Below are 14,901 nucleotides of genomic sequence, written 5' to 3' on the forward strand. Positions count from 1 at the left end.
AAAAAAAAAAAAAAAAAAAATTATATTTTAAAATATTGTTCTGGTTTTATAAAAGAGGAGTAAGACCAAAAAAAGTGCAAGACTCAGAGTTTATTTCTTTAATGTTTCAGAATTTATTTCTGAATTGGTGATTATATCACAGATACAAAATATTGGAATAAGTACAAAAAGAAATGAGTTTAGCTGCTTTAGTACCACAAAACAGTCCTTGTTATTAATTTTAATTAGTTTCATAATCACGAAGGAAGCATAAAGCACGAAGGAAGCGACTAATACAAAATCACTCGTCTCTTTCAGAAACATCTGCTGCAGATGAACTGGATATTTAAGCTCCTGCAGAGTATTTATAAGACTGGGAGGTTTCATCAGAAATGCACATTTTTGTATCTGATGGAGGTCGTGTTTGTGTACGAGCCCATGGTTTATCTGGAGTTTGTGTAAATATTTAATGGCAGACGGACCGCCGAGAGCTTGAGATTTCTGCACTGATTTATACGTCACAGGGTGTTTGTTATCAGAGCTGAATAACAGTTGCTAGGGATCTGACATCGATAAAGTCCAGATAAAATAGCATAAAGAGTTTTGTACATTTATAAGACATCGTCTGAAATGAGTTTCTCTCTCTCTCTCTCTCTCTCTCTGTGATGTCTGTTTAGGGGCTGTTTACACGACACCGTTTTCAACTAAAAACGGAAAACTTTTTATGCGTTTTGGCCGTTCATTTACTCGACAACGGTGTTATGGTGGCCTGAAAACAAACTTTTGAAAACAGGTTTCAAAGTGCAAGTATTTTATAACGATACCGTTGTCATCTCCGTGTAGACATGCACATGCATATTACGTGTTTGGTCTATCCACCTCATTTTTCTGTAAATGTGTGAGACTTCCGATTTATTAGCTGCTATAGGGAAATAACGAGAAGGACATCAAAGTGTAGTAAACTGTAAAAATAAGGTGGATAGGCATGCGCGTTTGACGCGTGTGCTCTGTAAAAGAATGCATGTACGCAAGCGCGTAGTCTTTCTTTACAAAGTGACATTGACAACTACTTGTCTGGCATGAGTAATACAGCGTTTTTAGTCATTTTCGCGGATCCAACGTTGTCATCTGTACAAAAAAGAAAAAAAACTTTTCCATTTTTAATACATCGTTGTTGTGTAAACATAGTTTCATTGTGTTTTGGTTCTGTTTTGACTGTGTTCCTGATCATTATTAGCAAAGACTATAGATATAGAAAGACGGCTCACTCCTTTGAATGGGAGAAACTGCAACGCGCAATATGGCGGAATACGTCCCGCCTTCTAAGTAAAAGAGCCAATCGCTGATTGATAAAGTCATTGTGTCACTGCAGCTTCCGTTAGAAGCTCCGGTTCCCTTAGAAACCTGAGACTCGCGTTTAGGACAGCACATGCGCATTGGCTCATCTAACCTGAAAAAACTTTTTTCAAAGCTGTTTGAGCATAAGAAACAACATTTAGTGGACAGTTCATTTCAGATTTTGTTGCTGATATGAAATATGTTATTTGTGAGTTCAGCAAGCAGTTTTTGAGATTTCAGGAGTTCCCCATTCAGATACATAGGACTTAGTCTTAGATGCCGAAGTAGCTGCTCGGAGGTGTTGCAAATATGGCCGCCGAGTGAACAGACTTTCCTTAAAAGGGACTTATTAGTCTCCATAGTAGTTAATTAGTTCCTGCACCTGTGCTGTTTTACTTTTATAACTCCCCTGTGTATTTAAGCCCTCAGTTTCCTTTGTCTCATAGTCTGCTATCATCTTTATTTCATGTGGTTGTGTGTTAGTTTGCTTCTTCAATCTCCTGTATGTTCCTGTGTGGATTAATAAAGAGGTGTTTGTTTGGATTCTCCAGCGTCGTGCAATTACTACAGCCACTACACGTGACACTCTGATTACAATGACACAGGTATTCTACTTGTCCTCTTTTTCTTCCAATATTTCAAATATAGAAACAAATCAAATATACATGACACATCTGCAGTAATCTTTGGTGTAAGTTGTATAATTCTGCATTTACTCTCTCCTTCACTTTGCAGAGTTTTTGATGGATTCCCAGCCGACTTCAGCGTAGACTTTGTTCATCTGCCAGTACAGGACGCCCATGAGTTTAGACCACGCCCCCTGCACTGAGGCTGGACTGAAGGATTGTGGGAAAGCTTCCACCAGCACCTCCAGAATCACTCCGGCCAGAATCTGCAGAAATGAGTTTGGGGTCAGTAAAACAATTATTACTTTTATTCAGCAAGAACACATGATTAAATATGAACCAGCACAACTGTTTTCAACATTGATTTCTTATTTTTACCATTAGTTGTTTGAGGCAAAAGTTAGAATGAAGGATAAACTGAAATTCACGGCATTTCAACACAATTTCTGCTCACATATTTGAAGGCTGCTATTGGATCATTGAGGGTAAACATCATATTACGCGAATATGCATTACTTAACGAGAGCTTACGACCTACTAGGTTGTGTCTTATAATGCCCCCAAAAATGTAATATAAGTCTCTGGTGTCCCCAGAATGTGTCTGTGAAGTTTCAGCTCAAAATACCCCACAGATCATTTATTATAGCTTGTCAAATTTGCCCCTATTTGGATGTGAGCAAAAACACGCCAGTTTTGTTTGTGTCCCTTTAAATGCAAATGAGCTGCTGCTCCCGGCCCCCTTTCCAGAAGAGGCGGAGCTTTAACAGCTTGTGCTTTGGATACTCAACAACAACAAAGCTGGAGAATCTCATGCAGCCAAAATGTTGATTGTCAGTAACGGTGTTCAGCCTTACATTGTTCAAACCGGAGTTGGACACTGATGGAGAGACTCAGGAAGAAGTTACAACTTTTAGAATGAAACTGGACGTTTCTGAATGGTTAGTGGATAAATTTATGTAGTTGCTGTGGAGTTGATTCAACTCATCGACTAGCATGTGCCGTCATGTTAATCTTTTGTGCAAATCCAGCGTTGAATTGACCCTCGTTTCTGAAGCAGTCCGGAGTAAAATGGCGGCATGATAACAACACTCTACTACAACAACTCTTCTTCTTCTCTAAAGCAGCCCAACATGGCCTCACCCCCTTTGTTCTGTGTTCTGGGTAGGGTTTATGTAAATTTTGGGGTTTGTAATGTCACTAACCCAGAAAGAAGCTCATTGTAGTCCCTACCAGCCATTTGTTGTAGTCCTTAAAAAGAGATTTCTGTAAAAGAAAATATCTCCCTTTGCATTGAACTTGAGTGTTGTAACTTTGCAGATGTTGTTTATGCTCCAACAGCAACATTACACACTGACTAAAGTTAAAAAAGTTAAAATCTTCCTGACCCCAGTATTTATGCATCCTGTCATTTGTTTCCTCATACTCACTTTGAAGTAAACAGGATCCACCTTGTGTCTGAGTGCATGTGATTTGCCCATCTGGTTGAAGATTGTGTTGAGATTGTCTCCGTCGCGCAGGTTTTCCACCAGCGTGTTGAGGGCGGTCATGACCCGCAGCGCGTGTTTTTTCAGCTGGACGCTCTGCTTCATCTCCTCGGGATCCTCGATGTCGCGGAACTGACTGAAGTACTGCTTCGCCGATGGGAAGTTCCCAAAGAACCTGGAGGAACGCACAAAAAACTAAAATTTATTGACACCTGGAAGAGGAGATTTAGTTTTTGGGCTTTACTAGAATAGGTTTTAATGTTAAATGTTCAAAAAACACATTATTTCCCATATTCTCTATTGTTGCAGCCCCTCTCTTCCCAGTCTGTTGGTAACACTCTGTTTAGTTCCTGTCTCTATGAAGCCCCTCTTTCTGAAGAGCACAATGTGCTCTGATTGGTCAGCTGGATCATTGTGTTGTGATTGGTCAAGTGCTTCGAGTGTGTTTGGGAAATGTCCCGCCCCTTACCATAACCGCGAGTTTCAACACACCACTAATGCAACTAAACCAGGCCCCGTCCTTTTATTTTGCATATGCCTTGGGAGGGAATTATTTAAATGAGGAATATTGTGACGTGTTCGTTCCCAGAAGAAATCTCAGAACTACAAGTTCAGAAACAGTAACTGCAATAAAGCAGAAACTTTGTAACTGCAGACCTTTTTAATGCTCAGACAGCAACATTTCACAATAAAGAAAGCTGAACATGTAAAAAAAAAAAAAAAATTGGAACATAATGGGTCTTCTTTAAAGGGATAGATCACCCAAAGATGATCATCCTGTCAAAATTTACTCATTCTGAACCTGTAGGACTTTCTTTCTTCTGTGGAAGAAGATTTTTTTGGAGAAATTTCTTAATTTGGTTCCAGATATTCAAACCTTTTATGTTCCACAGATGAAAAAAGTCATACAGGTTTGGAACAACATGATTTTTGGGTGAACTGTCCCTTTAAGAGACCCCAATAGAACATAAAATGATTGTTTCATTGATTTAAAAATATCTAATAATTTAGATTAAAGATTTAATTTAATTGTGATCAAATGTTTATTGAGAAGAATGTTAAATATATTTGACTTATATTGACCTAGTTAATTAAGATGTTTTCAGTGGACATATAGCAAATATTTTTAATAAATGATAATAATAAAAAATGTAGTAGGTAGTGGGTGATTAGGTTTCAGACTGAGGTTCCAAACTTCCTGTTTTAACAGGAAATAGATCACAACAGGGCTGTTTAACCATTTCATGAGGTTCCTACAGATAAACATATGAAAGTGAACAAAAGAGAGCTGCGCTGTGTGTGAGAAAGTGTGTTTGGACCCAGCTGGACAGATAACCGTTCCTGAGATAATATTTAACCAACATTGCTGAAATTCTCCTCTATGCACAACAAATATTGCAATACAACTCAGGGAATTTCTTTTTTTTTTTTTTTAACTCTCCTTTGAAATAAAAACGATTTAGCACGTTTGCCCCTATAGTGTGTCACCAATGCGTTTTAGACCAAAAGCGGTTCTGACCTTTTCACAGGCATTGTTTGTGTTTGTGATTCTGGTTTCTCTGGGTTGTTCCTCTCATCCAGCAGAAGCAGATCAAACACTCAGAGGCTGTTTAATGTTTCTGGCTGTATAAATATGATTCTGTCTTTGTGTGTGATCGTGGCTCTGTGTTTACTATCACCTAAACACACCAGTCTCTCTCTCGATCACATTCAGGTGCGTGTTTCTGCCTTTAGTATTTATTAATATTTCAAATTAGCTTTTGTTTTTAGTTTTTGTAATTGCTTATATAAGCATGAGCAATAAATACAAGTTCTGTTTCAATAAAGAGCAGCAGATAAAAGAGTTAAATTTATAATTCATCTCAAACATTGCTAATATTCTCAGTGTTACTGTAGGTGACCTCTGGTCTGGAATGCTATTGTAAGTGTTTGTTCTGATGTAACACAGTTCAGATGATGTTCACTTGAAGGCTGCGGGGTGAAAAACTGTCACTGATAATGTATTTTCATCTACAGGCTTCAAACATGATGGCTTATTTTCCCGATAAGAGGCTGATCGTAAATCCCCGCAATCCTGAACTTGTCTGCAGTGAGGGAGTTTTAACACAACTGTTGAAGTGTGTGACGGTCTGTAGGACTGCTTGTTATGATTGTGTGTTTTGGTACGTCCCGTCCATTTAAAGATTGCTGTGTCATCTTGTCTGTGCTTCCGTTCAATTTCCTGTAAAGTGTTTTAATGCTTCATAACCACATGTCTGAAATCACTGTTACTAATGTAAGTGGTTGACATGCGGTTACATATCTGACATTAGGTCATCCTGAAAGTTTTTGGGTTGATTCATGCTGCTGGTGGACAGGTCAGATAGAGGTTCAATGGGAAGAGAACTGACATGTTAGTCCTAGAACTAGTGGCTGTTTAGATTACAGCAGAACAAGAGTGAATCCTCTTAAAAACCTAAAAACATTTCAGAAAGAACCAAATAATTTCATAGGAGAATCATTTTAAGTTGCACAACAGAAGAGTCGCTTTGATTTCATGTTGGTTTTCAGATTTCAGACTACATGTAATTCGCTTAAAAATGATAAAAAAAATGCCTCATGCGTCCAGTACCAGAGCGGCTCTGATGTTGATCCTACGAGCCCCTTCAACTGTATTTCACCTCTTACAGCCCACAGAATTGAACCTTAAGTCAAACCGCAACAGGACAGGAAGATCCTTCCCATTAAATAGAGATGGAGTCTAGTAAATGCCCACAGAAGAAACGTGTCCTCACTTGTCCAAGTCAAACAGCAGATAAAGGGAGCCTGTGCCTTCTCTGTCCTCCTAAAGTGTGTCATAACTCATGTTTGAGTACACGAGCTCTTAACCTCTGCCACCGAGATTCATGTGTCAGCGGCTGGAGGACGAACAAAGGCACTTAAAATCCCCTAGAAACGTGAAAACAATCATGGCGATCATAAACGGAGCTGGAGTTATGAAGATACTCTTAGTCCATATGCATGTGATAGGACACCTTTAAAGAGCCAGACCACCCAAAAATGAAGAATCTGTCATTGCAACGCGCACCACAGGATATGTACACTTTAGTCTCTTGGAGGAGGCATGATAAAGAATTTTCATCCAATTTTTCATCCAATACTTTCATCCAATTTTTTTCATCCAATACTGTTATCATTATCATAGTTGAGTCTGTTTGGAGTATGTGGGTCACATGACTTGGTTCAAATTTCTGTGCTCGTTTTGTCAATTTGACCGAAATCCAAGTGAGTGCTGGACATTCTGACTAGAAAGTAGGCATATATTAATCTTACTTTTTTCAGCAAAACATGCAATAAAACTAATCATGTCGTTTCAAACCCGTAAGACTTTCGTTCATCTTCATAACACAAATGAAGATCTTTTTGATGAAATCTGAGAGCTTTCTGTCCCTCCATAGAGAGCTACACAACTGAAACTTTGACGCTTCAAAATGGTCACAAAGAGATCATAAAACTAATCCATATGAATTGAGCGGTTTAGTCCACATTTTATGATGAACAGATTTAATTTAGGCTTTTACTCACATATAAACATTGATCAGCGAACATAAACAGAAGCTCAACCAAACATGCTTGACGCACAAGAAGCTCAAATGTGCTGCAAAACACGAGAATAAACCTGATTGGTTCTTACAAAAGCTCAAACGTGATGCATAACACGAGAATGAACCTCATTGGTTCTTGCTGAAGCTCAAACGTGCTGCGTAACACGAGAATAAACCTCATTGGTTCTTGCTGAAGCTCAAACGTGCTGCGTAACACGAGAATGAACCTCATTGGTTCTTGCGGAAGCTCAAACGTGCTGCGTAAAATGAGAATGAACCTCATTGGTTCTTGCGGAAGCTTAAACGTGCTGCGTAACATGAGAATGAACCTCATTGGTTCTTGCAGAAGCTCAAACGTGCTGCGTAACACGAGAATAAACCTCATTGGTTCTTGCTGAAGCTCAAACGTGCTGCGTAACACGAGAATGAACCTCATTGGTTCTTGCGGAAGCTCAAACGTGCTGCGTAAAATGAGAATGAACCTCATTGGTTCTTGCGGAAGCTTAAACGTGCTGCGTAACATGAGAATGAACCTCATTGGTTCTTGCGGAAGCTCAAACGTGCTGCGTAAAACGAGAATGAACCTTATTGGTTCTTGCGGAAGCTCAAACGTGCTGCGTAACATGAGAATGAACCTCATTGGTTCTTGCGGAAGCTCAAACGTGCTGCGTAACATGAGAATGAACCTCATTGGTTCTTGCGGAAGCTCAAACGTGCTGCGTAAAATGAGAATGAACCTCATTGGTTCTTGCGGAAGCTTAAACATGCTGCGTAACACGAGAATGAACCTGACTGGTTCTTACAAAAGCTCAAACGTGCTGCGTAACACGAGACTGAATCTCATTGGTTCTTGCAGAAGCTCAAACGTGCTGCGTAACACGAGAATGAACCTCATTGGTTCTTGCGGAAGCTCAAACGTGCTGCGTAACATGAGAATGAACCTCATTGGTTCTTGCGGAAGCTCAAACGTGCTGCGTAAAACGAGAATGAACCTCATTGGTTCTTGCGGAAGCTCAAACGTGCTGCGTAAAACGAGAATGAACCTCATTGGTTCTTGCGGAAGCTCAAACGTGCTGCGTAACATGAGAATGAACCTCATTGGTTCTTGCGGAAGCTCAAACATGCTGCGTAACATGAGAATGAACCTCATTGGTTCTTGCGGAAGCTCAAACGTGCTGCGTAAAATGAGAATGAACCTCATTGGTTCTTGCGGAAGCTTAAACATGCTGCGTAACACGAGAATGAACCTGACTGGTTCTTACAAAAGCTCAAACGTGCTGCGTAACACGAGACTGAATCTCATTGGTTCTTGCAGAAGCTCAAACGTGCTGCGTAACACGAGAATGAACCTCATTGGTTCTTGCGGAAGCTCAAACGTGCTGCGTAAAACGAGAATGAACCTCATTGGTTCTTGCGGAAGCTCAAACGTGCTGCGTAACACGAGAATGAACCTGACTGGTTCTTACAAAAGCTCAAACGTGCTGCGTAACACGAGACTGAATCTCATTGGTTCTTGCGGAAGCTCAAACGTGCTGCGTAACATGAGAATGAACCTCATTGGTTCTTGCGGAAGCTCAAACGTGCTGCGTAAAACGAGAATGAACCTCATTGGTTCTTGCGGAAGCTCAAACGTGCTGCGTAAAACGAGAATGAACCTCATTGGTTCTTGTGAAGCTCAAACGTGCTGCGTAACACGAGAATGAACCTCATTAACAAGTATAATGTCACTGGTTTCCATCTCTTCCAAATTACGGTAGTTATGGCATGAAAGCAGCATAAGCTCGTTGTTTTGGCTCAGGAGGAACTGTAAAAGGTGGCTGCTGTTTTGGTTGCGGTGCTTGTGACTGGCATGCTGATGACGTATGATGTCTGCATGAACAGGGTGCGCGAGGGTATGTAAAACATACATTGACAGGCAGGCAGGACATCCTGTCGTATCCCTCAGACTGAAGGATATGATTGGATGAACATTTTATGATCCTACGCCTTCCACAGATGATATAAATACATTTAGACCACTTAACTTAGTGATTGCTATCAGGATATGAAGAGAGTTTCAACCAACATAACAAAAAATGTTTTTGAAGCAAATCACCTACCCTGGCTTTAACTGATAACAGAATTTTTAATTTTGGGTGAATTATCCCTTTAAGACACACCATTTCTTGTTTTCTGACAGGTTGGTGTTACACAACTAAACCCAGACTAGTTTGTCAGTAAAAAGATCATTCCTGACTGTAAGTATATTCCTGTATTTCACAACAGCAACTTGAGATAGGATGTGAGTAGCAGTTAGACATTTTGATAGTTTGATTGTTTTTTTGGCACCTGAATCCAATTGTCTCGTCCTCCACTGGTTCTCTTTTGTCTCACACTTTCATTAGCTGTTGCTCATTTCTGCTTTCTTGCATGTCGGAGATAACATGCACACTTCATGACTGCTTAAGTGAGTTTTTTGGCCATTTGCAACTACTTCTTGGTTGCAATCTGGTGCTTTTTGTCACCAACTAGTCGCAGACATGAAAGGGTGTCTTGCAGAGCTTCAGTGTGCGCTTGGGTTTGCATAAATGTTTGATAACATCTGATTTATCCACTGACCTGCTAAATTAAAGCATCACAGAGAGAAATACATTCTTGAACGGTCTGAGACGTCCATCTAAAAGCACGTCCCCTCTGAGAAATAAATCTAATTTCACGAGCTGAAAGAGTTTAATTATAAATCTTTATTGCAGCCCTTCAGGTGTGATCTCAGAGAAGATGGGAGACGTTATCTTTAGAGAGTAATTACTGCTAACATCCATCACAGTCTTCAAACACCGTTATAGATGTGCACAGGTCAGGAATAAAGAAATATGAGCTCACGTGAGGCTTTCATGTGGAAAACTTAACACTGCGTCAATGATTCGCTCAAATTCGCTCACCAGATTCCTGAACATCAGAAGAACAGCAGAACGTCCTCTACTTTAACAAGGAGGAATAAGAGATGTAATAAAATACAAATGTTATGATCAATAAAATATAATTTTTTTTGCACTAGTAGATCTGATGTAATGCAAACTAAGGCTAATAGGTTTTATAATATATTGATTCACTTTAATCGAATGTACTGTCTTTCGTTTAATGTTATTTATTCCAGCTGTGTTATATACGGTCTTGAACTCTTTTGCTGTATTATAATCTTTAAAAGTCGTGCCAGTAGATCTAGAAGAGCGATACAGTTGGCAGTGAAGTATATCGAATCAGTCTGGGATTTCTGTGACTTAATGTGACTCAAATAACAAACTATCATATAGCTTCAGTTTCAGACATATGGTCTAAATTCTCTTTGATTTACTATTTTTTTTTTTTTTAGCTCAACATTTCTCTGTTGCTCACAAAAGCTTCTTAGTTTTCTGAACTTTCTGCATTCGATCGTGTCTGAACATCCAAACACACTTTTTATAATGCTGTCCAAAATTAGTGTTAGTCTGTAGCATCAACATTAGCTTTAATTTAATGAATGAAAACGTTAATTGAAATAAAGCTTTGAACTGAAAAATTGAAAAAAGTTAATTGAAATAAGTTTTAGTTGATATCAGCACAGCTGTCTTGGTTCAGTGTTTGCAGCTCAGAAGATCACGAGTGTGAAGGAAGTGTTTCTGCACTAAAGCTGTGATGTCTGAAACCACGAGGAGCAGCTGGAGATCCCAACAAGCGCACAAGGTCAGTATGTTTGGCAAATCCCAGCAGTCACACTTCAATTCTACCCACAATCCTCCTGCACCCAATTTAACATCTTCTCTTTCCATACAATATTAATATTTATTTATGGCAACATAAGCAGTGCCAGTGGGATTCGTTTGCACAACTTCCATGTGATGTCGCCATAGAGCGTCGGTCCTCCTGGAGTAACCTGGCGTTCAGTGTTTTTATCATGTACAATATGATGACGGATCACAACTCACTTCTAGGCAGGATTGAACCAGAAACCTTCAGATGACCAGCTCTGAACTGCTACAGCACACATAAACGTCACCAAGGTAAACACTGTCTATGTAAAAAACGCTGAAAGGTTTGTGTGAGAGTTTATCAACATCAGCTCAGTATGAAAACAACAGAGATTAATGGAAACTGATCTGTGTGCTTATTTAACGCTTACTGTGGAAATACCATAATACTTTGAAATATACCATGCCACTGAATGATTGCCATTCAAAGAATACCTTGATATTACCATGGTAAAAAAAAAAACATGGTGTTACCATGGTACATGCACAAATAACCATGAAAAAAAAACCTTGTTGCATGTCCCAAAACACTGTATTACCATGGTACATGTTTTAAAAAAAATAATCTACTACCATGGTGCACACCAAAAACTATGGTATAACTACATGGTAAATGTCAAAACATCCATAGTATTATCATGGGTACATGCTCAAAAAGGCAAAATATGGTACTACAATGGTACATTTCCAAAAACACTATGGTATTATCATGGTGAAAGTCCAAAATCACTGTATTAACATGGTACATGTTGAAAAAAAAAATCATTGTACCATTATTGTGCATATTGCAAACTATGGCACATGGTAAATGTTCAAACAACCATAGTATTTACCATGATACAAGTTACAAAGTGGTACTACCATGGTACATTTCACCAATTATACAGAATTACCAATTACAAAATGTCAAAACAGTGGTATTATCATGATAAACATTCAAGAACACTGTAGTACCATGGTACATATTCAAGAAAACATGGTACTATCATCTGTTTATAAAAATGATGGCATAACTATGGTAAAATGACCAAAAACACTGTATTACCATGGCACATGTTAAAAAAAAAAAATTGTACCAACAATGTGCATTTTGGAAACTACGGCATAACCATGGTAAATGTTTAAACAAACATAATATTTACTATGATACAAGTTAAAAATTGTACATTTTACCAATTATACAAAATTACCAATTATAAATGTCAAAACACAGTGGTATTATCATGGCAAATGTTCAAAAACATGGTATTACCATGGCAAATGTTCAAAAACATGGTATTACCATGGTAAATGTTCAAATAAAATGATACTTTTATGGTCTATGTCAAAAACAATGGCATAACTATGGTAAAATGTCTAAAAACATCAGTATTACCTTGGTAAATGTCCAAAAACTATATTATCACCATGGTACAAGTCCAAAACACAGTGGTATTATTATTGTACATGTCCAGAAACCTTGGCATAACCTAAGTAGAAAACTATGGTTTAAGTTCAACCAGTCACAGTGATAACATGGTACTTTTTGTGAATGACTGATGTGTGTACCTGATGAGCACAGCGACTCCAGCGCTCTCGCGGTTCTCATAGACGGGTCTCCACGTGTCCTGGATCACACACACATCGTCCTCTGTGAGAGTCTCAGGACTCTGTGTGAGCTCCACACCTCTGTCTCCCTCCATCCAGACGCTCGCTGAGAAACACTTGAAAGAGAGAGAGAGAGAGAGAGCTGTGTTTGCTCCCTCCGTCTCACCACTGGGATCTTTATTCTGTCTGTCTCTTCAAGAGTCTGATGAAGAGTTACTGCTGAATGAAGGAGATCCTCCCACCCACGGCCCTTTATCTCTCTCTCTCTTGCTCTCTCTCTCACTCACTCACACACTCATGTTTTTTTTTTCTCTTAACTCACAATCACACCTTCCCCCTTCAGTTTACTTGATTTTTCTCACACTCTTGCATCCGTCTGCTGCCCACCCACTGGAAAGACAACAGACAAGATTTGATCTGTAATATCTCATTTGTTTCTCCTGGACAGCAAGGAGATTAAATCAAGAGCAAACAGAAGCTTTTGCTTCTCAGACGTTTTGATCTCCTGTACAGTTTCAGACGAGATCTTAACTCAAATACCAAAGCCTGCAATCGAATTTCCTGTTTTTATCTAAACACCCTTCAGACAAGATACTGAGAACTGAGAATCAAAATTCCTCGTCGTCTTAAACATCTTAAAGGTTCACCCAAAGTAAATAGTGAATTTACTTCGTTCCAAACCTGTAGGACTTTCTTTCTTCTGTGGAACACAAAATTATGATGTTTTTGAGGGTTTATTTCCAATGAAAGTCAATAGAGTCATATTTAGTGTTGCACAGAAGAAAGAACATCTTACAGGTTTGAATCGCGAGTAAATGGAGGAACTGCTTTTGAACAGTACTGTATGTATTGAGAAAAGATTTATGCAAAATATTAAATTTAGTTGAAAATGTGCCAGTATAATAATTTTTTTCCCCAAAGTTTCGGGCACTTTTGGGTTTGTAGCACACCCTTTTATATGGTTGTATTTGAGGGGCTCTGTAGCACACCCCTTTTCACCTACAGTAACCAAACTTCATTCAGTTATAGACTCATTGTGCCATATAACTTTCGCACTCTAAGTCATACGCCAGTCCAACAGGAAGTTGGCTTTGATTTACTTCTCCTAGGGGATTCATCCGGTCGCAACCAAACTCGGTCAGCATGAAGTCAAGACATTGAGGATGTGATTGAGTCAAAGTCATAGTGCCACCAACTGTCACTTTCAAAATGCTTTGAAATTGCCCTCTTATTTTTACCCGATTTGCTTCAGTCTTCGTCAGAATAATGTCAAGACAACACAGATGTACACCTGTGAAAGGTTTCTTGATATCTTGAATACTGTTGTCATGGCAATGCAAATTTAATATTCTTTGTGGGTGTTTTCAGGCTCTTAGCATGCTTAAAATTGCATGAAACTTGACACACACACATCAGAGTTGTCAGCCAGTAGACATGGGCAAAGCCTTAGAAATGGGCATGGAGGAGGGACACTATAGCGCCACCTTTTGTCTAAAGGTGGGGGTTAATTTTACATACAGCCACTAAACTCGGTACACATATTATTCTCATCGATGCAGACAACTTTCTAATTTACAGTCATTAGCTCCGACCAACAAGAAAGTCAGCTATTTTTGTTTGAATTTGGATTTTTTGAACAAAGCTCTCAATTTTTAACTACTGCTGCAAAGGCCGTCACACAATTCACACCAAACTTTTTCAACATGAAGTCAAGACATTGAGGATGCTAAATTGCGGACGTACTATATTGGATATCTCAAACGGTTTGGCCGTTTGGATTTTTTTGAAAAATCAGGCTCTGAATTTTTAACTACTTCTAGTAGGGGATTCTTACGATTTGCACCAAACTTTCTGAACATGATGGCAAGACATTACCGATGCTACATTGCGAACGAATATTGAATGTCTTGCCATGGCAAGGAATTACATTAATGACAAAATTGAAAACAGACCCTCAAAAAAGTCTCATGATTTGACAAAATACTGGCGGTGGCGTTGGGCTTGGGCCCATTATCGCTGCTTGCAACTATATTTTTGGTTTGTTCTCAGAGACATCTGAGATGAAGTTGGAATGAAACATAGTTGAGAACTCCAGGTAATTCCTTCTTCTTTATCTTGAACAAACTCACACACGCACTTTAAGAGCAAACGTATGCGCTCCACCTTGCATCAACACGGCTGTGACTGCATCTGTCGCATCTCAGATGAGCAGCTGCACATCCAGGAGATTGTTTTATTGCTCAGATGTTCCTCTTTTATCAACGTTTTGTGTACAGAGCTGTAAAATGAGATCAGAAATGTTCTAGTTCATATGTACTGAGTTAGCTTGATGAAGCTGTTTCTTCAGTGTTTATGATCTTTTAACTAGACTGGTTGGTTTAGAGGTGGGTGTGAAGTGTGTGTGTGTTAGAGCGGGGTCATACAGACCCTTCACACACTTTTACACTGACATAATCACAGAGGGAGAGATTGATACACTGTGAGTTCAACAGGACATTAACAGATGGATAGAAAGAAAGATAAACAGATTTTTAAA

The 14,901-nt window shown here is 39.1% G+C and overlaps 1 protein-coding gene and 1 long non-coding RNA gene across 2 annotated transcripts; both read right to left on the reverse strand.

The window, feature by feature from the left end:
* Positions 1 to 89: 89 nt before the first annotated feature.
* On the reverse strand, positions 90 to 12,597 carry cygb1 (cytoglobin 1). Its single transcript, XM_051889557.1, has 3 exons — positions 12,327 to 12,597; positions 3,371 to 3,602; positions 90 to 2,209 (listed from the first exon to the last, which is right to left on the reverse strand). Exons 1-3 carry the CDS (start codon positions 12,458 to 12,460, stop codon positions 2,042 to 2,044), a joined length of 534 nt encoding a protein of 177 aa, XP_051745517.1. The 5' UTR covers positions 12,461 to 12,597; the 3' UTR covers positions 90 to 2,041.
* On the reverse strand, positions 3,657 to 8,564 carry LOC127510079 (uncharacterized). Its single transcript, XR_007929462.1, has 4 exons — positions 8,361 to 8,564; positions 7,953 to 8,054; positions 7,698 to 7,901; positions 3,657 to 7,289 (listed from the first exon to the last, which is right to left on the reverse strand). It is a non-coding gene; the product is annotated as an uncharacterized LOC127510079 (long non-coding RNA).
* Positions 12,598 to 14,901: the final 2,304 nt, after the last annotated feature.

This window comes from Ctenopharyngodon idella, chromosome 3, assembly GCF_019924925.1.
Source record: "Ctenopharyngodon idella isolate HZGC_01 chromosome 3, HZGC01, whole genome shotgun sequence".
NCBI classification, from domain to species: domain Eukaryota; kingdom Metazoa; phylum Chordata; class Actinopteri; order Cypriniformes; family Xenocyprididae; genus Ctenopharyngodon; species Ctenopharyngodon idella.

Bases quoted from the DNA above. Each gene is read 5' to 3' on its own strand.
- cygb1 (XM_051889557.1), bottom strand. From the start codon at position 12,460: ATGGAGGGAGACAGAGGTGTGGAGCTCACACAGAGTCCTGAGACTCTC. The intron at 3,603-12,326 runs GTACACACATCA...GCGTTCCTCCAG, and splicing joins GGAGTCGCTGTGCTCATCAG to GTTCTTTGGGAACTTCCCAT. The intron at 2,210-3,370 runs GTGAGTATGAGG...TCATTTCTGCAG, and splicing joins TGGATCCTGTTTACTTCAAA to ATTCTGGCCGGAGTGATTCT.